This window comes from Muscardinus avellanarius (genome assembly GCF_963383645.1).
Source record: "Muscardinus avellanarius genome assembly, chromosome: 9".
NCBI classification, from domain to species: Eukaryota; Metazoa; Chordata; class Mammalia; order Rodentia; family Gliridae; genus Muscardinus; species Muscardinus avellanarius.
Genome location: NC_137795.1, coordinates 76,683,607 through 76,710,785, shown reverse-complemented (window position 1 = coordinate 76,710,785; position 27,179 = coordinate 76,683,607). Strand labels below are relative to the sequence as shown.

Sequence of the window (27,179 nt, the reverse complement as noted above, 5' to 3'; positions counted from 1 at the left end):
CTAGAGATGCATAATTTAGGTGCAGGGCACTGAAGATCTTGATGAATGAGAATGGAGGAAGAAAGCCTATACGGAATTTTGCTTAAAAGAAGAGAAATCATTACAAGGCGACAGGTCAGATATAATGTGTAGAGAGGAAAAAGACAGAAACAATAGAGGGGTCATGTTGCCTTCAGGTCAGATTGCTTGTGTTGTCCTTTATATATATATAATAGTCATCCTGCTAAGAGTAAATGGATAGAGGCACATTTTCATAGTTTAGATGCCTCTAAAATAATTTTGGATCCAGGTTTATGTTTTTAGGGAAACATGAATTTCAAACGTAGGCAAAGCTATATCTTTCTAGGGTTATGAAAAGTTACTGTCTTCTCATCCATAGCCCCACTGCACTGATTTCAATAGAAGGTTAACTGTCTTTCCTTCTAGACTTGAAATTGTAATTTGGAGGCACGAACAACTTCAATTGAGGAAAATACACAATTCTTATAAAATGTGAGGCAGAATGCACACTGTAGTTTATGGTAACAGTAAAACAATTGTCTTATTAAAACTTTGACCCCTTAGAAATTTCAGAGGACAAAGAGATAGATGGTAAACTGTTTCACGATTTTATATACAACCCAATATAGAGAGCACAAGCTATGCTACAAGAAATCAAGTTCATGTTTTTATACAATAGCAGAGTTGGAGGCTAAGAGTAACACTTTCTGGCATGACCTGTCACCTCCGCTTCTACACTGGAACTGGCTATCTCCCCTGTGCCTGCCACTCAATAAACTAAAATAAGTGTCTATGCCATTTATTACAAAAAAAGTAACACAGTTGGTGAATAAGTTGGAATGTCCTAGTCAGAAGAGGTAGGGAAACTTCCCTTTAGGAAACTTTCTGTGCTGAGTTTTCATAGGAAAGAAATATGTGAAACTACTATTTGTCTTATCCAAAAAGTTTATGAAACACATACTTTATGGGTAGAAATATTTCATGTTAATATCAATTAAATTTGTTTGGCAACATAAAGAAGATACTAATTAGAATTTCTTCTATCCTTTTAAAATCTTACACTACTTTTAAGTTGTTATTCCTATGATTGTTATCAGTTGATAGCATAGCCTTCTCTGTTCTTTCTTGTTTGCGAATAGCCACGCTTTAGGCTAGGAAAGCATAGCTAACTTGTTTTTATTTTAGTTGTTTTTAACTTTATACTTATAAAGCATATTGCACTGGGTGTGGCATTTGGTAACTTCATGCCCTCTCTTAACATTATATTCTATGTGAAGTAGACTCAATTCTGTTAACATGTCACTTTTCTTCTGTGACCTAATTACCATGGATAAAATTTCAAATACAAAGTTGAATGTCCAAAGGAATGATCTTGAAGAGAGTAATTCGAATATTTTTCAATTAGTATTATATTTGCTGTAATTCTTAAATATACTGTTTATAAACTTAAAGAAGATCTCTTGTCTAATAAACTAAAAATCTTAGCTGGGCATGATGGCACAGGCCTGTAATCCCAGTACTTGGGAGGCTAAGATAGGTAGATCATAGCTTAGCAAGACCTTGTTTCAAAAAAACAAACAAACAAACAAACAAACAAACAAAAAACGTAGAGGGGCTGGGATTGTATCTCAGAGTTAGAATGCCCCTGGATTCAATTCCTACTACTAGAGAGAAAAAAAGTCATATAATTAGATGAACTTTTGTCAAATGCTTGTTCTGAATTTAGAGATGATCATAAATGTATTTTCTCTTTTAATATCACAAAGTATATTTATGGAAAACCCAACTTAATTACAGAAAATTATCCTGCTTATGTACTTTTGGATTCAAATTGCTAGTAATACATGTGGACAATTTATAGTCATGAGACAAATGAGCCTATGATTTCCTTTCCTCATAAAGGCTATGTATGGTTTCAGACTCAATGAACAAGGTCACATTCCATCTTGCTTCCTTCTGTTTGGAAGTGTTTATATAAAAGTGACATGATATATTTCTTAAAAATATGACACATATTCCCATAAATATATCTAATACACATATTTTCTTTGTGAAACATGCTTACTTTACTTTTATTTCTCTGGAAATCATAAAATCATTTGAGCTATTAATTATTTCTTTAGTCAGTTCTACCAAATAACATTTTTCTGAAAATTTATGCATTTCATTTAAGCACTCACAAGCATAGACAAACTATCGTTGGTAGGATCTCATCTTTTTCTTACTGTGGCAATATATACTTAGTGTAAAATTTAACATTTTAACCATCTGTAAGTGTGTAATTCTATGACATTAAATATATTCATAATGTTATGTATCAGCATCCACTGTGTATTTCACGAACATTTTTGGCATCCCAAACAAAAACTCTGTACCGATTAGAGGATAGTTTTTCTTTCTCCCTACTCCGAGCCCCTGGTAATCTTTATTCTGCTTTTTGTCTCTATGAATTTGATTACTCTAGGTACGTCATATAAGTGGACTCACAATTTTTGTGCGTTCCTGTCTGGTGTATTTCATCTACTATGATGTTTTCAAGGTTCATCCATGTTGTAGCATGCATCAGAATTTTATTCTCATTCTCTCTCTCTCTCTCTCTCTCTCTCTCTCTCTCTTTCTCTCTCCCCCTCCCTCCTCCCCTCCCTCCCTCCCTCTCCACTATTGCTCTTTTTTTAAGTTGATGCATAGTAGCTACACATTGTAATGAGATTCAAAGAGATGCATTCAAATATGCACACAACATCTCTTGGTGTGCTCTCTCCCCAAGCCTCCTTTTCCTCCTCCACACAACATCTCTTGGTGTGCTCTCTCCCCAAGCCTCCTTTTCCTCCTCCCCTCCTCTCTCCCTCAGTCCCCTTCTACTATTCTATTGGTCTCTCACCACATTTTGACAAAGTCCCTTTTCTTTCCTATTTTTTCTCTTAAGTGAGGGGAAAACACGTGTCTCATGATTTTTTTGAGTCTGGTTGATCTTAGCATGATGCTCTCTGGTTACACTCATTTCTCTGGTGCATTTCATCTAGCATGATATTTTCATTTGGCCATATAATTAGGGTTTATTTTTGGCCTTGATATTATGCTCCATAGATCTGCATTTTCCTGGTAATTACATAATTTTGTTCTTTATGGCTGAGTAAAATGCCACAGTGTCTACATACCACAATTTCTTTATTCAGAGCAATAAGAATGAGGCTGGAAGCAGCATAATACTTAACTTCAAATTATGCTTCAGAGCTATAGTAGCAAAACTGGCATAGTATTGGCACAAAAACAGACTCATCGCCAAGGGAATAGAATAGATGATACAGAGACAAATATACACAGCTACTGCTGCCTGATTTTTGACAAAGGTGCCAAATGTATATGTTGGGGGAAAAAAACAGCTTTTTAGACAAATAGTGCTGGGAAAACTGGATATCCATATATAGAAGAATGAAGCTAGTTCCCTTCCTCTAAAACTGCACAAAAGTCAACTACAAGTATATCATAGACCTAGAAATTCAAGTAGAAACTTTGCAGTTACTAAGAAAAAAATACATAGGATGATCTCTTCTAATATAGAAGCACTGGCAGAGACGTCCTCAATAAGAACTCTCAAACTCAGGATGTAAACTGACAATCACTAAATGTGACAGTGTCAAATTGAAAAGCTTCTGCACAACAATGGAAACAATAATTATTTTTAAGGGTGATTAATATTACATTTTATGTGTATACCACATTTTACTTGTCCATCTCTTGAATGTTTGGGTTGGCTATCGTAAGTGTGAACATTAGTGTACAATTATCCGTTTGAGGCCGAGTTTTCAATTATTTATGGTACCTATCTGGAAGTGGAATTGCTGGAGCATGTGGTAATTCTATGTTTAACTTTCTGAGGAATCACCACAATGTTAAGTTGCAGAACCATTTTACATTTCCAACAGTAATGCTCCAATGGTCTAATTTTTCCACATCCTTTCCAAAACTTGCTTTTCTCCCCTTTTTCTTTTGATAATAACCATCATGAGTGTGAAGTGGTACCATCATAGGGTTTTGATTTACATAATGATTAGTCATGTCTGGCATCTTTTCATGTGTTTACTGGCCTTTTGTATATCATTTTGAGAAAAATGTCTAAGTGCTTTGCACATATTTAAAATTAGGTTGTTTTTTGTTATTTCTTTTGAGTTGTAGAAGGTATACATATGTCGGTACATATTAGAATATATATTTATATTTATATATGATTTCACTATCATAGGACACCAAAATTCGGGGCAACAAAAGAAAAAATTCAGTGAGTTTGGTATCCACAAAATCATCGGTAAATACAATGTTATAAAGCTTTTACTCTATGTCTTATTCTGAGAGTTTTGTAGTTTTGTCTCCTATATTTAGTCTTCGATCCACTTTGAGTTAATTTTTATATGTGAGTAAGATGAACACCCAACTCTATTCTTTCTCTTGTGCATATCCAGTGTAACTAACACTGTTGTCTAGAAAGATTGTCCTTTCCCGTTGGATGGCCATGTCATTTTTGTAAAAAATTATTTGGCCATATAATTAGAAGGTTTATTTTTGGCCTTGATATTATGCTCTATAGATCGTATCTGTCTTTATGCCAGAATCACACTATTAGGTTACTATGGCATTGTAATACATTTCAAGATTGTTTTGGTTTTTCTGGGTCCCTTGAGACCCATATGAGGTTTAGTCTGCATGTTTCTATTTCTCCAAAAAATGCAGTTAGGTTTTGATGTGTATTGCATTGACTCTGTACATTGAGAGGTATTTCCATCAAAAAATCTGTCTTTCCATATATAAAATTTGAATGTCTTTTCATTTATTTATGTCCTTTTTAATTTCTTTCAGACATAGTATTTTTGTTTTGTTTTCAGTTCATAAGTCTTCCTTGGCTAAGGTTCTTCCTAAGTTTTCATTCTTTTTGATGTTTTTTTTTTTTTTTTTCCAGTACTGGAGATGGAACCCAGAGGCAATCTACCTCTAAGCTACATCCCCAGCCCTAATTTTTGTTTTTCAATTTTGAAACAGGGTCTCACTGAGTTGCAAAGGGCTTCATTAAGCATCTGAGGCTGTCTGAGGACCACAATCCTCCTCTCTCAGCTTCCCAAATGCTGGGATTACAAGTGTGCACCACCACGCCTGGCTTTTTGATATTGTTTTAAATAGAATTGTTTTCTTGGTTTTTTTTTTTTTCATGTGTTCATCATTCATGTATAGAACCGCAGCTTATCTTTGTGCTTTAGGAAGTTTCTCTCTTCCCCTCTCCCATCTCTCCCATCTCCCTCAGTTAGTCACCTTATTTGCTCATTTAAGGTTTCTCCTTCTTCATCTAGAGTTCCTCCTTTGACCATTTTCTCCCTAGCCTCCAAATATTAAGAAGAACACCTTTTTATTTTTTTTTACTTTTTGTGACTGGCTAATCTAATTTAGCTTCCAATTTTATTTTCATCCTCGTAAGACTGCTGTTATCTAAATTTTGGCTTTAGTAAATCTACCCTCCCTATTATTTTAGGTTCGTTTTCATGTGTCCCGTTTCTATATCTTTTTCTTCACTCTCCTGGGAGATACTTTCATCTGTTCTCATCCTTTATTAATTGTTATATTTTTCCAAATGAGCACATTAAGACATACTATTTTTTCATTTTATAGATTTTTTTGCAGTTATGATTTTTTATACACCCTCTTTCTCCTTGGTCATTGTTGGCCACCTTGATTATTGTTATTATTATTTTCATTAAAAAGTATTACAAATACTTTTAAGCTAATTCAGTAATCTTGGTTTCATGTTAATTTTTTAATTTTCTTATTTTATGTTACTTCAAATTCTATGCATTGTTTTACTTCTGAAATAGCAGCTTTCCTCAGAAGTCTTCATCTTGATCTCATTTTCTTCAAGGAACTACTGGATGTTGTTAGTGGAAGTACATATGTGGAAACGTCAGGCTCAGTCCATTTCGGTTCCCATAGCTCAGAAGATTAATAAAATCTAGATACCAGGAAACCTCTGGCAATCACTCCGCAGTCAAAACAGCTCCTCAGATCAGGACTTAATTTTGTTTTTATTAAAGCCAGAGAGAAGTATTATTTTATAGAGAAGAATGCTCTACCTTGTGGGATAGATTTTATGATTTTTTAATTTCATATGGTTAAAATGTGTTTGTTGGTAACGATATGTTCATCTTTTAAAGTTCAAACTTAGATCTTATTACCCAAGTAACTTATATCTTTGATAAAGGTAGATATAAATTTGCTCTGTAAGCACTTCCAGATGTGTATGTAATTGTTAAATTTTCACTAATATTGTACTCTTACATCTCTTAATAGAAAAAAAGCCATTTTAGATTACATGAAGTGTATTACATGCTTGGAAATTGAAGCCCAACAGTTTAATGATATTCAAAAAGTGATTAGCCATTTACATGAAATGGAATAGTACCTACAGCATAAAATTAAATAGGTTATTAATCATTGTGCTTTAGGGCATAAATTAGACAATAACCAAGGTCAAGTGAAGATGTAATATAGCTACAGTTAAGCAGCATTGGATTCATTATCAGAATTCCTGCCCCATTTGTAAGGAACAATGCACTGGGTACTGTCTGACCAGGTAATATGGAAGCAATGAAGTGCTATAGTTAGGAACCTCTCACTTTATTGTTACAGTGTATATGTACGATAGCTCTTTTTCTTCTTTGACATTTCTGCAATTTGTCGCTTCTGCATTGAAATCCATCTGAATTCAAGCTCTTCAGAGAAAAGGGCCTTTCCTCCAGTTCCTTCCCCCTCACTCCCTGTCTTTTTGTTCAGCGTGTCCATTATGCTTCTCCAAAGCACAGCGTAAATGTACAATTCAAGCTGGTGACTCCTTAGCTCATAACCAACAAGCTTTCTAAAAATGATCTTGGAAAGAAAATGTACTCTTAAAACTATGACTAAATGACTTCTGTCTGTGGAAAAGGATGCTTTTTGGATTTACTTCTAATTGTATTTGATACTCACATAGATCTTTCTAATTTGGATAACTCTGTCTCTATTTTGCAGATGAAATTGAGAAGGAATAAATAAAATGCTTGACTTGAGTAGTTTTCTTCCAAGGTCCATAAAGTAAAAACCCATTTTATTTTCTTTATTTTACTTACTTATTTTTTATTTATTTTTTTCTGGTGGTACTGGGATTCCTGGAAACCATTCTACCTCTGGCCTACACTCCCAGCCCTATTTTTTTATGTTTTTATTTGGAAACAGGGTCTCTTACGCCAGCGCGGTTGGCTTTGAACCTGCCACGATCCTCCTGTCTCCGCCTCCCAAGCATTGGGATTACAAGTGTGCGCCACCACGCCCGGTTGTAAAAACCCAGTTTAAAACAATTCATTTATATAAAAAAAGGGTGAGAAGTCCTAGTGAAGTTAATAATTTCAAAAATACATAGCTAGTTACTGTGACATACCCAGTTATTAGGGGGGTTGAGGCAGGAGGATTGCAAGTTCAAGGCTAGCTTGGGCAATTTAGTGAGATTCTGTCTCTCTGTCTAAAAGTAAAATAATAAAATAAAAAAGGCTGGGGATATAACTCAGTGTTGGAATACTTGCCCAAATTTCCATCTCCAGTAGTAAAATAAATAAATAAATAAATAAATAAATAAATATTCTTTTCTCTCTTTATATATATATATATATGTACATATTACACACACACACATATATATATAGTATATATAGCTTACTTCCAAGACCCATAAAGTAAAAACCCATTAATATATGTAATACACATGTATGTAATATATATGATATATATGCATATAATATACATATATAATAAATATATAATATATTTAGAGAAAGTTTTTACTCATATATATGAGTTTCATATGTAGCATAAAATTATCACTGTTGATATTTACATAAATTTATACATTATATAATTTTAAAGGTATTTTCATATTTTTTACTCAGAAATATACATTTATTACAATACTATAGTGGTTTTTTTTAATCCCAGTAACTAATTTTGTTCTTAAAATGTCCTTTCTTCATATTTATTTCCAGTCTGATTTTATAAGAGTCAAAAACTTCTCTCAGGCTAAAGTTTTACAAGAAGTATAAATGGGAAGTTAGATTCTCCACAGTAACCTTGTTAAAGCTATGTTTGATTGTACGTATTGTTACTAGTTCTTGAGGAAAAAAATAGTTGCTTCTTATTCAGCTTTTGGTTAACTTCCTAGAAACAGAATAAAGTCACTGAGAATGAAAATATTTTAAAATCTCAAATCCTCCATTATAAATATAGCTGTTGTAAATAGAATAATATTCTAATAATAATAATAATTTAAAATGTCAGTATTATTTAAATTTAATTTTCTTGGGAAATCAGTAAGCACGTTTTGAATAATGAATTAGTGCAATTTTCAACTGTGCATAAAGCACCTCAGCTTTGGGGAAAGAATGTTCCCAAGAAGTACTTTGACAATTTCAGCATTGCTATAATTGGATGTACCCTATATTCACTAGAGGCAAAAGTAGTTTTAGAGTACTTTTGGTTACCAGCTGGGATATTTATAATAATCTAGAACATTAAGTGTACAATGAGAAAATGTATGCCTTCCAGGAGGGAAAGTCCCTCACTTAATTAACAGTATAAAGTAGTTCTTCACTGTGAGTAGCTGGTAGTACTGATGGCATTAGGAAGGCTCCCAGATGTTCACCCATTGTACCTAATTTGTGGTATGGAAGCAACTTTCCAGTGTTACTGTATATTGATTTTTGTCCAAAATGTTATTTTAAATTTTATGCATTTATAACCATGTCATAGGATGGTTTAAAATTCTATACCTTTGTAAATATTAATCAGAATTCTTCTTCATGCATGACCTGATTTCTCTTTTTAAGTACAACATACTTTTTTCATATCCACAGCATTCCATAATGTACTTTAAAATAGTCAGTGTACACTCGCCTCTCTCTAAAATAAAAATGCTGTATGATACCATTATTATTATTAACAATGTGACAAATTTGAAATTAATAATTTAAAATCTAAAACTAAGTATGTCCATGTGCACAGAAGGATTAATTGATCTTTTTTTTTTCCTTTTTTCCCTGTAAAGTTATCTGGAAGCATTTTGGATGTGTATAGTGGAGATCCAGGGATCTCACCACTTAATATGGGGCTCACAAGTGCTTCCTGTCCAAGCAGCCTACCAATGAAAAGAGAAATTACAGGTAATGCTTCTTTTATATGTTTGTCCTTTTAAATTTTTTTGTCAACTGAATAGGATATAAGTGATACATATCATCATCTAAATATAATTTTAAGAACATTTTAGAAGCTGGTTAAAGAGGGAGACATTTAGAATCAACCTATCATTTTTATTATAATTAGGACACAAGCTAATAAATCTCATGGTTTAATTGAGTTATTATTTTAATTATACATTTGCTTTAAACACACCTATATACACACATACTTTCACTTAACAGCTTCATTTGCTATTGAATAGATGCAATTTATTAATTTGATTGCAAAATGATATATTAAATTTAGATAAATTACTCTTTGTATGTTGCTTTTGATACTAAACAAAAACTTTTCTAGAGGTATTTTTCTTTTGTTTTATGGATTTTCTGCAGACTTATTTAACTTCCTCAATGGGGAAAAAACCCTCAATTTTCCTTACAACTCAAAGGAATCGTAGGGACATAATAAAATTCTTCAGCGTATGTAGATGAGGCATCAAGGATCAGATGAGTTGTTCTTCCAAAGTTATATAGTTGGTAAGATACAAAAATGTATTAATATAAGGATTTTTGACTTACAAATATAGTGTTCCATCTTTTTTAACAATGAAAATAAAATTTATCTGAAAAATTTAGAGCAAGCTTTTAGATTGGGGCTCAAAAACTAACTCATAATAACTTTAGATAGTTAATAGTAACATGTGAAGTAAATAGAATACAGAGCTTAATAAAGCACTTGAGTGTCCTTATGACATGACAGCTGGAGATCCCAGAGGTACCAAAGGGGAAGCTAAAAATGCCCTCTATCTTGTAGACTTGAGAGTCACAGTAGACACTCCCACAATGTTCTGTTGGTTTCTCAGCTCAGCACCATTCACTGGTGGAGGGAACTTAATGGGTATAAGAAGCATTGTAGACCATCTTCAGGGCCGACGACCACACACAACCACAGAGCACACAGAGGGCAGTGTCATTTACTGACAGAAAATGCAGGTTGCAGTGAATATCAGAGAAAAGTTTTCAGTTTCAACTTTTGGTGGATAGAAATCATAGTTATCTGTGAAGAATTTAGGTTGGGAAAATATTTTTTCTGAATCTCAAAATCTCAACAATAATAACAGTCTGATCCATTTTATATTTTCTGTGCACAATACCTCTTTATAATCATCACAGTGATTCTCAGGTAAGTATTGCGTTATATTCATTTTACCAAGGAGGAACCTGAGACAGAGAAATTTGGTAACTGATCCCATGGCTGTTATTTGGAGAGCTAGAAAACAATCTGGGTCTATCTACTCCAGAGACTAAAAACTTTTCTATCACCTTTTACTAAAAAGTTTTCTCATCCCAATTTCTGAATACTTGCATCGAAAATATTATTGTACCATTTTGAGAGAAATATTGTATTTTTACCTAGTATTTCTGAATTATGTTGCCTAAAAAGGCTTTACGTTTTATGTTGCCTAAAAAAGTAGAGCTAAGCACTATTTCAATTATTTTTCCTTTGATCAGAAACGGACACTAGAGCATTGGCAAAAGAGAGACAAAAAAAGGACAATCATAACCTCAGTGAGTATATGTTCTTTTTTCTCCAGACAAAATTTATACAAGAGAAAATGCATAGAAATTAAAATGAGTAGTTTTCTATAATCACTCCATAAAAACTTGAAGTCAGATGACCAAAATTAATTGTAGATTGTCACAAAATCAAGATATTTTGGGAAATGTAAGGCATGTGAACTCTTAAAGAAAGCTATGTATTTTCACAAAGGGAAGCATCCCAAATTCTCTTTTTGATCGTTTATTCTCAAGGAGGCAGAGTGGGACTGAAATGAGTGCATATTGTCACTGTTGAACTGTGCCACGACTTACTGATTCAAAGATTTAAAGAGATAAAGTGACTTCAGAAAATGTACACCACTTACAGAGTCAGAAATTCAAGTCCAGGTTCTCATTTTCCTGTGTCGATTTTCTTCTTCCTTCTTAATGATAAGTTATCTGAAAGGCATTGCTTATGTTGTAAAGCTGAATTCCACCCCTGGGAAAAAAAAGCTCTCATGCCTTTTTCAGGGTCAGTTTGACTCTGATAACGAGTCACATGAGATGGAAAAATGCAGGCAAAAGAGGTAGATTAACAGCAAGGCTGAGCTTTGAGTGCTTGGTCATGTCTTAAGTGCTTAGCTATTTCAAGTGAGCTTGATTAACTGAGTGTGAAGCCAAATCAAAAACTGAGAAAAAGACTAAAACAGAATAAAAGTTTTTAAAGCTCTACAATGAATCAGTAATTTTTTTTACATGCAATTAGTTGAAATGGATTCTATATGTACTCATGAAACCTGCATCTATGCATAAGGCACCTGCTGATGATAAGGCACTTAGTGATAACAGGTGGCTGATTGTGTGACTGTGAGGAAAGAGCTGACACCTGGTCCTAGTGGTCCTCGATCCCTGTAGTCTCTAGTAGGAGAACAGACAACTTTGGTCCAGATTATGAGACAAGGTGGCTATCGATGACGAGAGCTAATGGTTGGCAGAAGGAATTAGTACCTTGATGAACTATGGAGGCCCCTCTTAGAACCTGCTAATAAACACTATCATGACTCTTCCCTTTATCTCTTCTATGTCTGCCACTTCTGCAACAGGTCATTTAATGTAGAGTGTGGTAGGTGTCTGGGATGTATGTTATTAAAGCGTTTTCTACTTTGGATTCTCTTGCAAAGTTATCTTGCTTTTGACGGGAAAATCAACATTAAAAAAGTAATACCATAAACTTTAAGTATAATGGATCTAGAACAACTCTTGAAATGATAAAACCTGTGAGGTCATGGCACAAATACAAAAAAAAGTCTCATTTAACATATAAAATAAGGTAGAAAGCGCTAATTTTTTTCCATCTTTCCTAAGGACTGGAAGGCCAGGAATGAATTCATAATTCTCAGGTCATCAGAGTCTGGTGTGGGGATGTCAGAACAGGCAAGGCCATCCCTCCGCTCCCAGCTGGCTCTACTTTCTCCCCCATGTTCCTCTATTCTATTCTGTGCTGCAAATGGCTTCATACAGTAGTGCAAGCACTTCACCTGGTACTTGCAAGCTCCATATGGGTTTCTGTAAATAAATGACTGCCCATCAGCCAAATGCTGAACCCGTGTGAGCACACAAGTGCCATGTTCCTCCCTCAGGAGGTTGGATCTCGAGATGAAGCCTGCACAGGCTTGGAACTGGGTCCAGAGAAATAGAGGAAATTCCTGGTGTAAATTACCCAGCATGTACTTTAGAAAGGAGTTCCTTGGCTCTGTGGCTACCTTGCTTAGTGGGGAAAGCTGTGGCCAGAGGAAAAAAATTGTGTCCTCTTAGTCTGAGTTGGAGTAGGAGCCTCTTTGGCCTTCATTATAGGCTATGATTGAATGAATATATCAAAAAGTTTGTGAAGAGTGCAACCACATAGCATGAAGTAATTTATTAATTTTTTTAAAGCATGACTTTATAGAATAACCAATAGTAGATATGAACAACATTGAGAAACCAACGTTATAATTAGCCATTTAAAAATTCATATGTATAATTTAAGAAGAGTAGAAAAGGAGCATCTGATATTATTCATAAGGTGAATTTAAATCATGGGATTTATTTATTTATTTATTTATTATTTTTGGGGTGGTATTGGGGTTCCTGGAAACCCTTCAACTTCTGGGTTATATTCCCAGACCTGTTTTATACTTTTTTATTTGGAAACAGGGTCTCTTAAGGCAGCGCAGCTGACTTCGAACCTGCGCGATCCTCCTGTCTCGCCTCCCAAGCGTGGGGATTACAAGCATGCGCCACCACGCCCGGCTTATTTATTTATTTATTTTATTTTTTATATTTTTGGTGATACTGAGAATGGAACCCAGGGGCCTTCTACCTCCAGGCTACATTCCCAGACCTATTTTATATTTTATTTGGAAACAGGGTCTCCTGCGCAATCCTCCTGTCTCAGCCTCCCAAGTGCAGAGATTACAAGCATGTGCCACCAGCCCGGCTAACTCATGGGTTTTAAAGAAAGATTGTTGGACTTAAATTAGTCACCAATTATGAGATAAAACTGTGAACTTTATAGCTGTTCTTCATCTCATACTTAAAAGTCTAGTTTATGATACAGGAGATAATGTAGGTAAAGATAGAATTATTAACAAATTCTCACTGTAAAATTCACATGCATTTCTATAGCTTCCTTTTTGTTTATATTTTCTTCAGTGTTTTTATATGGTATCAGGTAGCTGTTTTTTTTTAATCACATGCACAAGAAAACTAAAGTTGATGATGAAGAGAGGAAACATTTCTAATTAATTATATAGCAATTTTAGAAAAGTCCAATGTGTTATCCTTGAACTGACATTTATTGAACATTAACTACATAAACAAAATTGTCATAAGTCCTGAATGCATGGCAATACAGAGAGAACAGTCTCAATTCTCAGTTGCAGTAGTTCTCAAGTCATAGACCTTCTACAGACCGCTTCATCCCCACCTGTTAACTCATTGGAAAAGCACGTGCTTGGACTGCTCCCCATATCTACCAAATCAGTCTTCAGGAACAAATCTATTTAACAATTACTCCAGGCGTGTCTGAAGACTACCATGATTTAAAACCCACTGATCTGTAGGTTATTAAAATTTGAAATTAAAAAAGTAATTGTTAGTCTCATCAACATCTTATGTAGAAATTCCAAGGTCTCTGGAGATAAAAAAAAATATGAGTAAGATATAAGCTCTGCTCTCAAGTTAATCATAGTTAGTTGGGTAAACACACCTATAATGTGCTAAACATTGAGAAGTGTAGATAAGAAAAAATAAAACATAGTGAATAACCTCAAACGGTAACACTTTTGAGGGAAAGACAAAATGCATATGTGTAAAATGTATAACAATCAAAAGAGGATAAATATATATATGTGCATATGTAACTAATACCAATTCAAAGAAGGGAAAGGGTTTTTGAGACAAAATATGTTTAATATCTTATAAATAATATATTCACAATTCTAATACTGTAGCATCTGCTTTTAGAATAGAATAGGTTCAAATTCATGTTTTATTATTGAAAATTAGTAATTTTGACTAAATGAAAATATTTTTGCCCACTGTTTTTGAAGATTATTAAGAAAGTTTACAGCTAGCCAAAAATGAACTGTGCTTTAATGAGAATAATAAATAATATTTCTTCTCTAATAGTTGAAAGAAGAAGAAGGTATAATATTAATTACCGAATCAAGGAGCTTGGCACTCTTATTCCAAAGTCTAATGATCCGTGAGTTTAAAATCGTTTATGTAATAATGTTATGGCTTCAGTACCCCAAAAAATGGGTGGGAGGGAAGAGGGGAGAACAGAAACAATGGCTAGAAAACTGGTCATTGGCTGGCCTCAATTTAAACTATCTTCTCCAGGAGTGATCCTTATCAGACACAAAGTATATCCCCAGAGTTTTTCTTCTGAGCATAAGGAATGAGTAAATGACTACTTCTCAGTTCATATGCAGCCATTCTGTATAGTAACAATATTTGCAAATTAATTGATTATATTAAAATCTATGATGTCAACTCAAATACTGTTTATGGTTATAGTATTTTTCCAATTTTAAATGTATGTGTACATGAAAATAGAGATGTCAGACTTTCAAAGGTCCCCAAATTCTGGAGAGATACGATTAAAAAAATGGAATTGTAAAAACCTGCTGATTGATGCCACTCCGGCCCTTGTGGCAGCACATGAAGTAAAACACACTGTTGGAAATTGTCTCAAGAATAATTAATTAATAAAAGTGTCAACTTAGAATAAAGAATATTTACACAAAACACAACAACCTGATCTGTAGTATTAATGATGACTTGAAAATGACCTCTGCAAACAGTGGCAATTATCAGAGATGATGGTGTTTTATTAAGTGGTATTTGTGAGAGTAGAATAGAAGTTGCCTAAATCCAAATTGAATTTTCTTATTAACTTGGACAAATCAATAATGTGTAGTGGGCATGCCTAAGATGAGAATGGATTGCATATTTCTGTAGTTTTGCTTACAAACACTCCTAGTATAGTTTATGTATGGATGATACCTGATTTGGCCCTAAATTCAGTCAAGTTTCTAAACCCCTCCAAATTTTAAGTTCTCTAAAGAGAATTACAGAAAATGCAAAGCCAACATCAACATTTTTTAGTCATGCCATTATGAATGTCCAGTGTCTGTAGAGTACTGCCATATTTTTATTTCTTAGTGTTGTTAATGTCAAGCTTCTTGAAATTATCTTGGGAGAGAAAGTGGCAAAATTCCACTATGAGAACTGCTTTCTCATATTCTTTAAAAAAGAAAAAAATTTTAAGAAGAAATATCATCTATAAATAAAGTGAACTTTTGAAAGTAGTATGAAGAGCATCAGGTACAAATTAAAGGAAAACTCATGATGTGTCTCTATCACTGTTTTGAAGGTTTACTTTTAGGACTAAGTAGCCTACTTTAAACCTCAGTGTTTAACTACATTTTTCCAACTCCTCCTCCTCCTCCTCCTCTTCCTCCTCCTCCTCCTCTTCCTCCTCTTCCTCTTCCTCCTTTCATTTCTTTTATTGTATTTCCTTGAGAAAAATTGAAGCAAAATTAAGGATTCCTAAGGCCCCTGCCACTGCTTAGAATTTTAGTACACCAGACTTCTCTGTTTCTTAGTTACAGATACTTTCTTGGTTTGATGTCAAAAGTAACCTGACTTTTCATATCTACTCCACCATGAGATAAATCCTTGTGAGTAGAATAACCCTAAATAGCCTTAGGAAACAAATAAGGCATTTCCAAACTTGAGCAACGCTGACAGTGGTTTGATGTCTTTCAGAAGTAGTTGACTTGCTCAGATCCTAAGAAGCATTTTCACCAGGCAGGGGAAAAGCAGTTCTTCCTTTGTTACTGCTAATGACATTGTCACCTAGCCTGAACTGCCAAAGCAGTTCTTTCATAAGCCCTATTTTCCTAATTCTGATCCTTAGTAAATATATACTACATTCAATATTTTTCACAGAAGTCACACAAACTAAAATATAGCTAATATCTTAATAGACCATATAAACCAAAAATATAAATCGTCCTACATACTTAATTTCATTACTCTAATTTAAATATTCATCAAGATATTTTAGCTAATTCTATTAATGTGTGGCAAATAATTACTTCTCATATTGCAATACATTCATTAATGTATATTTTCAGACATTAATATCAGTAGCCGGTTCTATAATTCCATTATCTATGATTTCTCCTGTATTAAAAATATTTTAGCAAATATATTTTTCTTTGCTAGAACCTAAGACATTATCCAGTCATGTATATTTTTATTTATCTTAAATTTATTTAAAAATAGGTATCTATATTCAGGTTTTTTTAAACAAATATCAGTGCTGTTGGTGTGGGAAAATTGGTCAGATGATTTTAGAAAGTTTGCTTTATTGCATAAAGCTATGTTTCCAAACTCAAATATATCTCACAGTCACTAAGTTTGCCATTCAGGGGATACATTATTTTTTTTTTCTTGGAAACAAAAGCAACCTTACTAGGAAGTAGGTTAAAAGATTGGTACATTTGAAATGATCTTAAAAAATTTAGGCTTAAGTCGTCAGTAATGTACATTTCCTAGTTCATTAATGCAGAAATACTGCACATAGATTTTAATCTTAGAGTTAATAATAAAAGCAATTTTCACTAAAAATATAAAAACTGTAATGGTAGAATCATGATATTGCATTTAGCTCTCCCACAAAAAGTCACTTTATTACTTTCTTTTGACACTTATTTTCATTCTGGGATTAATTTTACTATATAAGGGCTTCTTAACTATTCTATTAAAATTTCTATTCAGAAGCAATAATATCTAAGAGTGAATAATAGTCATGTAAATCATTATTTCATATTAATGTAAAAGATTTTGTAAGTTCTTATGAATTCTGCTGACACGCACAATTGTGAAAAGGTTATCTCTCCGTTCTACAGTGATATGCGCTGGAACAAAGGAACCATTCTAAAAGCATCGGTGGAGTACATCAAGTGGCTACAAAAAGAACAACAGAGAGCCCGGGAGTTAGAACACAGGCAGAAGAAATTAGAGCAGGCTAACAGGCGACTTCTCCTCCGGATTCAGGTTTTTATGTGTTGCCATGAACTGTGTAGCATGTTAATATATGACTTCCTTGTCATCCATTTTATTCACTGGTATCATGTACATACATATGTATGTATATGTATATACATATATATACACATATATTCGTGTTTGCAATTACTTTTAGAAGTTCATGCACTGCGTTCATTCAATTAGGTTTTGATTAGAAATCTAGGATCATGATGACTTAAAATAGACATATAATAAATAACAACTAATTAAAAAATGCAGAAAACAGAATTCGTTTCATAAATGCACATGCTATTTTCCCATCCAAGAAACAATACTAAGTAAAATATTTGTTTTTCTAGAAAATATTGGATGCTAAGTTCTCCCTTTTATTTCTTTAGTGATATTGCTCCTCAGAAATATTGTGCCAATTTATATTAGGTCACTTTTCATCTGCTCTTGTGACACAAAATACCAAAATATGGATTTTTGTGACTTTCTCTCTTTTTAATGTGAGCATGCTTATAGCCAGGTAAAACATTATTGCACTGTTTCTGTGACATAGCCCTGAATTAGGGTAAGAAATTAATTAGAAAGAATAAATTGAAGATTTTCCACTGTTGGCTATCATGTAGTCTAAGCCACTGCATAATATGAATTTCTTCATAGAACTATGGGAGTAAAGTAAAAAAAAAAAAAAATCTGGGTAATTTTTTCCAGGTTGTTTTCCAGGTATCAGAAATGTAACAGATTTCATATGTGAAAACTCTTAATTTCTATAACTCTTCACTATGAATGCTTGTTACTATTTGGCTCTGTTTCTGGTTTATTCTTTAGAGATATGTCCACTTTCAAAGGCATTATTTAATTATTCTTGTTTGAAATTTCAGGAGCTAGAAATACAGGCTCGTGCTCATGGTCTGCCAACCCTGTCTTCACTTGGCTCTGTTGATTTAAGTGCTCAAGTCACCAAGCAGCAGCCCCTTCCTGAGCAGAATCCCATAGACTATTGCCAGCAACTGACTCTGTCCCAGGGACCCAGCCCTGAGCTCTGTGACCAAGCTATGGCCTTCTCGGATCCTTTGTCGCACTTCACAGATTTGTCATTTAGCGCTGCTTTGAAAGAGGAACAAAGATTGAACGACATGCTACTGGAAGACACAATATCCCCATTTGGAACAGATCCTCTGCTCTCTGCTGCTTCTCCTGCGGTTTCCAAAGCAAGCAGTAGAAGAAGTAGCTTTAGCTCAGAGGATGGCGATGAGTTATAAGAAACAAATGGGCTCAGTTCATCAACTGGGAGGCAGTTCTGTGCTGGTGCTATGCAGCTGTGTTCTGTGTTTCACATACATCCCTTTGGCTTAATTTTTCTGAAAGGCAAAATGTGTTGTCCATGAAAAACCATTTAGGAGCATCTAAAGAATTCACAGGAGAAAAACACAGGACGTTAAAGAGTTATTGAGGACTAAAAGTGATGTTTTCCTCAGAAACAAGTCTACTTAAATTTTGTTTTCCTGGAAAGAGGCACATCTCAAGACATAGCTCTAGATTAATATTGGACCTACCAGCCTGTAAAGCTGTACAGTGAATGAAGAATACCACCCTCATCTCAGTTTTTACTTTCACATTCTGCTACTTACCTCTTTCAACACTGTTTTTTACAAATCACAATTGACAACACTTGTGGTCATGGCTTTTTTTGATTTTCAAGTGGACATGTTGTCTAAAGTTTAAGTCTTATAGGTAAAATAAATATAAATAGATTTTTCTGTCATTTGTAATTGAAATAATAAAGATTTTTATAAAAATGAACCAGATTTTTTCATAATAAAAAGAACATTATTTACTACCTAATATAAGAATCAGAGCTTAATTCTCTTAGTTTAATTAGACCAACTCTAAAAACATTCTTATATATTTATGTCTGCATGTTCTGTTCAGAAAAATGAACACACTGAATAATTTTCTCCAAAACATGGTCTAGAATTTTATCATTTGACATAAACATATACCCGACACATGACACATAATACAGATAGTATATATTTTTATATTTCTTCATTTTATTATTATTTAAACAGCATCATAAATCAGTTACAATTCTTATTTTTAAGAATAAATTTCAAGACGGGTGTGGTGATGGTGCACGTTTGTAATCCCAGCATTTAGGAGGCTGAGACCGGAGGATCGTGGTTTGTGGACAGCCTCAGCTACTTAGTGAGGCCCTTTGCAACGCAGTGAGACCCGGTTTCAAAATAAAGAATAAAAAGTAGGGCAGGGGGTGTAGCTCCGAGGTCGAATGCCCCTGGGTTCCATCTTCAGAACCGAAAAAAAAAAAAAGCAAATTTCAGATAATCAATTTCATCAATAAAATTTAAAAATGTCCTCCTACTAGAAAAATTTGTTATGTATTTAAATTTTAGCACCTTGTCTAATATGGGGTATAGATTAGTCATTGATATAGTTTTACTCAAATTGGCAAAATACTGAACATTGGATTGGCAACTGAAAAGATGATATAAACAGAAGCTGTATCTCATTATATCCAGCTCCAAATGAAGGCTACAGTCATGTAATCCTTTTGTATTTAGAGCATCTTAGGATCTTTGGTTTTGTTAACATTTATTACAGATATGGAAATCTATACAATATTCATATTTTGTTTTCTGAGCTTGTTTTGAGTTTGGGTTTCTCATTTCCAACGCTGTTGCTCTGTGCTGGGCCTCTGTGAGTGATCAGTCAGTATTGGTGAGGGATGCTCAGAATGACAATGGGTCCTGTGAACGTGTTAAACAGTCAGAAAGCTTTGATTTTACTCCTGGGCCAGGAACACTAATAAGACTACGTGAGAAGCACAACCAAGGGCAGAAGAATAAAGAATTACAGTTCAAGCTAAGCTATGAAATCAAGATTTTCAGAGAAAGCAGAAATAATCAACATTATCTAGAACCCTGGAATTTAACTTCTCCTTTGAAGGCTTTAAGTTGGTTAAATAGGAGGAAATATAGGAAAATAAGTCAGCCAAATGATAAAAGTGAGAATTGGGGGAAGTTTCTTCCTGAGACACTCACTAGAAAGATCTGGGCACTGTAATATGCTTGTTGGGGAGTTCTGGAAAATAATTTGGGCAATAGATTGTGGAGACCCTTGGAATCTAGCATGAAGTGATATAGTGTAATGAAATATTGCACTAGGAGAAGAAAACCTAAACATTAAAGTATATATATAACTTGACTGAGATGTAGTCTTTAATAAATATTAGACTTTGGGATAAACTTTTGAAAGGGTTTTAGTTTATTTTTCACATGGAAAATATGTTTTCACATATGCTAATAAAATGGGGAAATACTAAATCCTTACATTGTAATGAGCATCTCAGGACTGGCTTATATCATTAGCTCAGATTTTGAAGAATTAAAATAATTCAAATTGTTTTACATAAAATAATCTTTAATGTTTATAATAGTCATTAAATGCAGATAGATGTGCTCATGCAAAACCTTCCATGTGAAGGAAAACAACTGAATAGACTTTATAATTTTCAAGGATATATTGTATACTTTTAAGTGTGACAAAGTTCTACTTTATTTTATGTCGATAATTTGACCCAACTTGGTAATTTATAGAGAAACAATATGTTTTGGAGCCTATAGAAAACACACCATTCTACATAGAAGCTTGTTTCTGTTCTTAACTTATTCATTATTCTCTTTTCTTCATATTCTAAGATTTGCACTGATATGTCATTATTCTGACATCATTTGCTATTTGGCTGAATACCATGACTTATCTTTTTCCCTATTCCTCATAATATTGGCTAACATAGAAACTTGACACAGGATAGTAGAACCTGGACACAAGAGATCTAGAGAAAGGATTAATATATGCTGCTTTATTCTAATTATGAGATACGGAATTATAAAATGGGTAATGGGTTTTTAAGGACAGAGTGAAGAGTGTTACTGTGCCCAGTCAATGAAAACAGGCCAAAAGTTAGACATTAGTTTTTAATTTTTATGTCATAAATGTCTTGAGAATCTAGTGAAAGCTATAGACCTTTCTTCTAGAAAAACATAGAATCATATATACTGACAATAATTTACATGAACAAAATATTTTAGGGACCTCCTATCTCTTTGTATCCCAAATGAAAATTTATGCATGAGGTCTGTTCCTTCATAGACTATATATGTGTGTGTGTGTGTGTGTGTGTGTGTGTGTGTGTGTGTGTGTATGTAGAGAGAGAGATCAAAAGAGAGAGAGAGAGAGAGAGAGAGAGAGAGAGAGAGAGAGAGGACCCTACTTATCTTTATATCATTATTCCAATCCTAATAATATTGAGGCTGTATAGAAGAGTAAAAATGTACCAAACACTAGATTATTTACTAAGGAAATTGTTTTTTTAATGAAATATTTAGCTTTCAAACAGGTCCTCTCCACTCAACAAGTTGTCTCCTATGCATTATATATTTGTGGATTAGTTCTCTATGATTAGTGAATGTGGTATACATAGAACCATAACATTTGGAAACAATGCAAATAAATTTCAAAGTAAAAGTAATGGAAATTAAAAAGTAAATTATCTGAATATTTAAGAATCAAAATCAACCCTTGTGAACAGATGTATACATAGAATATTTTTGCAGAAATGAAACTTCTCAAACAACAAATGAGGCAAATGGCTCATTTTGACACAAACATATCAATTATCACAGAATTCTTATTAAAAATAACCAAGTCTTGTATATTCAAATAATACATAATTGCAATTAAAATTAGACCTTTATTTTTATTAAACAAATTAGTCAATTAAAAATTTCAACGTTTCACCTATTTTTTCAAGATTAATGTCCATCCAATCTTTTTCTCTGTTATAAAATGTTGACTACCTTTTTCATGAAGATCTTATATCAGGATATAGAGCTCTTTATGTTTTTTTTCTTTTAGTGCTTTTTCTTCTTGAACCTTTCTGACATGTATTGGAAAACATGTATAAAGATCACATTTCTGCTGTTTACAGTAATGTCAGTGATCCTAGCTTAATTTTATAAAAAACTCTTTCTGAATAATAAATAGCCAGATGAGTTAGAAACATTGAGGAGTAGTCCTCCTCCTTTTTAAACTAAAATTTCCCACTAACATGAATGTACATGAGATGGTTAACAGCTCTTACTTTAAGAAAATGGGCACCACTTATACCCTGATCTAGTGTGCTCATTTATCATAATGTCAGGGGAGAAGTTAGCTTTCACAAATTAAAGGATCTATCTATCATCTATCTATCTATCTATCTATCTATCTATCTATCTATCTATCTATCTATCTATGTAGTACTAGGAATGGAATCCAAGGACATTCTTCCTACAAGCTACACCCCTAGACTTTTAAAAAATTCTTTTATTTTGAACCAGGGTATCACTAAGTGGCAGGGGCCCTCACTCAGTAGCTGAGGCTGGCCATGAACAGTTATCCTCTGTCTCATCCTCTCAAGTACTGGGATTACAAGTGTGCATCACCACGCCCAGCTAAGAAAGAATATATTTTTATGTTTGTTGATAGACTGAGTCTTATTGGAACCTTCTTTATGAAGACACTTTTCTCTTGATATTTTGGTATTTAAATAATGTTATAACCAAATGTTCCAATGAATTTTGTATGGATACATAATATTTATATCAGGGTAAATATAATAATAATTTAGTACCTCAAAATAGAAGAGAAGAATTTGAATGAACTCACCAGTGTTTTCTATAATGTCTCCAGGCTGATATTTACTGAAGTTATGAATCAAAACTGTAATCAATTGATCATTTTTCTGTGTTATCACCACTAGACTAACCATCTGCATTTCCTAAAAACACCTGAAGGATTAGATTTCACTTCTATAATGGCATGATCTACATGTGCCACATGAAATTATGTCATTTACTCCCAACCCCCATGTCCTACATGCTAATGTCAGCTTGTGTTATCAACATTAACTGTACAAAAATTTTACTAAATTTATTTAATAAAACTAAACATTTGGTGATAATTTATTGTGTCATATGGCCCTCTGGTCATCATTATTCACATATACAATATTTTACTAGCATTATTTTTAATTTGAAAACAAGGAAACTATTAAAAATTGAGAAAAATTGTGTTCCTTAAATTTTTGTGTGCTACATGTCTTCTTGTGAGCTTCATAGAGAAAAAAAGATTATTTTAAAAAAGTTATTTGGGCTTTTAAAAAGTCTTTCAAAAAATTTGAGGATAATATACTCCTGTCTACCGATTTATACATAAAAGGGAACTTATATCCTCTTGAATGGAATTGTATATTTCCACATAATCAAATGATTTCTGTTGTTTTCCGTTGATGAATTTTTAATAAAAATGTCTCTTTACTCCATTATACAGCAGACTTAAAGAATAAAATTAAGGACTTTTGTGTCTGCAACCATACCTTTCCCATTCCTGTACTGCCTGTTTAAAAATTCTATATTTATTTTTGGCGGGGCGTGGTGGCACATGCTTGTAATCTCTGCGCTTGGGAGGCAGAGACAGGAGGATTGTGCAGGTTCGAAGCCAGCCACGCTGGCGTAAGAGACTCTGTTTCCAAATTTTAAAAAGTATAAAAATAGGTCTGGGAGTGTAGAAGGGTTTCCAGGAAGCCCAGTACCACCAAAAATAAATAAATAAATTTTGTTTGTGTATTATTTAAAGCTTGTTAGATATAACAAATAAAGTATACTAAAGAGTGGAGTAACTATTATTTTGCTGAAAGAATTCTAAAATCAGTAAGTTATACATTATATTATTCTTTGAAATATTACTACTGAAGTTAAAAAGCAAACTAACTTCAAGAATCTTAACAGCATAGCATTGCTTATAGCATGCCAGGCTAAACTTAATTCAGCTATTTAATCTTAATAATAACAATGTAGTTTAAGATCTTTGACTTTAATTGTATTTTATATATGTGAATAGCTGAAGTAACATTCCTATAATTTTAATCTAACATTGGTTAGATCAGGAAAACACTGTTACTGTAATAAGACTGTAGACTTTGTAATTATTGCTATTTTTCATTTTTAATAACAAAGTAATATGTCTTATTTTCTAAGAAAATGAAGAACATTGGTGTACTTTAATGCATACATGAATCTTTGTACAAGTACTTTAAAAATGCACGGATATTTTCTTTGCATATTTTAAATAAAAGATTGTAATTATTAAATATTTGAACATACTTTTTGTTCTGTCTTTGTATATAGGTTGTACTGGAAAATGGACTGAGTGAGTTAATCTCTGGAAAGGTATTTAACAGCTCTGAGACTTCACAATTGACAAATGCTCATGACAAAGTCCATGCTGAAAATGATGATCCAATAATTCCCCATTATTGAAAGTAATTGTTACATTCTTTAATATGATCTCCTACCATCTGCTTCTCCATGCTGTTAAGACTTTGATTTATGGAAAATATTTATCAGAATATTGCAAAAATTGCTAACAGGCATAACAGTGGCAGTGAAATTACTAACAAACTCTGAAACACCTTTTAATATACTAGATGTTCCCCAGACAATCTAGGATAAATAGAATACTGTATTCTAATATGTAAAACATTTTAAAGCTGCTAATTGGTATTGACTAGACCTATCCCTTGATAATAAAATTAATCAAATTTTTAGCTCTGTTAAGACTCTAATATTTTGTACCATGTTTTTGTATTTCTTTTCCTATATACCTGCCTCAAAAACGTTAAACAATACTACTCTGACTTAACTATAAAGGATGGTATTCTATGTGTAAATATAGGCTCATTCTTTTTTAAAAAATTAATACCACACAAATAGATATTGCAAAATACTATAAATGCCAAAATATTGATCAACTGAATAATTCCTGTGTGAAAAGAATAACAGAGCTAACACAAATAAGAATGTCATATTTTTTAAAACACTTTGTGGATTGAAGACATGAATGACTGGATATACTTTATACTTGACTTTTGTATGTGTGTATACATGTGTGGTATACTCATAAGTGTATGTCTATAATGGAACTTATAAATAGAAAGACTTCTGCACACAAGAATGTCATTCTTATGTTATTATGTTTTAGATATACATCCAAAAACATTTGAAATTATTTTAAATTTTCTTTTATTGGGAATATGCCCATATACACACCTTCCTTTTAAAGTCAAAGAGATGAAGAAAACCATAACATGTTTTCATATTTTTCACTAAAATAGGTTATACTTGTAGCCATAAAGCACTTAGTATAATATAAACAGTAATTTTATTGGCCATAAAAAGGAAGAGTAAAACCTATCTTCTAAAACAAGATTTTCTTTTTTTAATCACCTGAAGAGTTCTGGTGGTGAAGTGTTAAAATGTACTAGACTTACTGGTTATGTAATGGATGCCCATCATGTTAAATAGATATCCGTTTCATTAATTGGTAACCATAAGAGTACAACCTTCTTGATGATGATGATTTTGATAGCATCAACCACATTGTGGTTAAGTATATGATTCACATGATAAGAAAAAGGTGCCTCCGGGCTATTGTTCCTAGCATGGATTAAAATTTACATATTGCTTCTCCTTATGTCAAAACATCTGGTGCCAGCAAATGCTAACATTTCGTTAAAAAGTTTCACAAGCCAGAGAAAGTGGATTGGAAACACTGCATGTGAATCATTCAAGCATTATAATAGAATAAGAGCTATGTTCAAAAAATTAAAATTTCTGCAAACAATACTGGAGTCAAGATCATAATTTATTTGCTTACACAAATGAAGAGTGATGTTTTGTGTAAGTGTAGAGAAAAATCGTATTTGGCTTTTATGGTTATCTCTTCCAAAATACTTTTTTTTCTGTAATTACATGGAACAAGTAGGTTTCTAAGTTCCTCAAGATTTTCAGTTAATTAAAAACGTTTATTTGTAAAGATGGGGAAAGGCACATTTCCTTTATAGGCTGGGACTTAAAATCACCCATTTTAAAATAATATACATAACTTATTTGAGGGTACACTGGGATAGTGTCAGTTTTTGTAGATCACTATAGAAAATCTCGAGGAGATGATGTCTGAGTTCATTCAGGCTGCTTTAACAAAAGTACCATAAACCAAGTAGCTTATCAACAACAAAAATTTATTTATTATAGTGCTATAGGCTAGAGCTGGGTGTGGCAGCACACATTTATAATCCCAGTACTTGGGAGGCTGAAACAGTAGACTCACAGCTTTGTGGTCAGCCCCAGAGATGTAGTGAAGCCCTCCACAACTTAGCAAGACCCTATTTCAAAGTAAAGAATTAAAAAATAGGGATGAGAGTATAGCTAAGAGGTAGAATGCCCGAGTTTAATTGCCAATGCCACAATGAATGAATGAATAAATAAATACTCTAGAGGGTAGAGAGTCTAAGATGAATGCTTTGGAAGATTTGATACCCAGTAAGGACTTGCATTTTGGTTCACACACTGCCATGATTTTACTGTGTTCTTACCAGCAGGAAGAACAAACAAGTCCTCTGGAGTCTTTATAGGATGCGAATCCAATTCCAGAGGACTCTGCTTTCCTTACTCACCTTTCAAAGGCCTCATTTCCTAATAGGACCAACTTTCAAGTTAAGAATTCAGCATATGGGTTTTAGGGGAATACAAACATTTCCTCTATAGCAAAGAGAAATTTGTTCATAGTAGGTTTTGGTATTTAAAATCATATAAACAAGTAGGATCTTGGAAAAGGCAAACAGAAAAATAGAGAGGAGCCAAGAACAAAAAGGAATTAATGGAGAAAGAAAGGAAAGAGGGAAGTGAA

At 33.2% G+C, this 27,179-nt stretch overlaps 1 protein-coding gene across 3 annotated transcripts in view; it reads left to right on the top strand.

Moving 5' to 3' along the window:
* TFEC (transcription factor EC) overlaps positions 1-18,631 on the top strand; it is a gene marked incomplete at both ends in the record, with an annotated part of 111,781 nt that extends 93,150 nt beyond the window's left edge. For all 3 annotated transcript variants that reach the window (XM_080701720.1, XM_080701721.1, XM_080701722.1), the window contains 5 exons: positions 9,110-9,224; positions 10,752-10,808; positions 14,451-14,526; positions 17,243-17,390; positions 18,251-18,631. In XM_080701720.1, coding sequence (XP_080557846.1) covers positions 9,110-9,224; positions 10,752-10,808; positions 14,451-14,526; positions 17,243-17,390; positions 18,251-18,631 — 777 coding nt within the window. The remainder of the gene's footprint in view (positions 1-9,109; positions 9,225-10,751; positions 10,809-14,450; positions 14,527-17,242; positions 17,391-18,250) is intronic.
* Between the last annotated feature and the right edge of the window lie 8,548 nt (positions 18,632-27,179).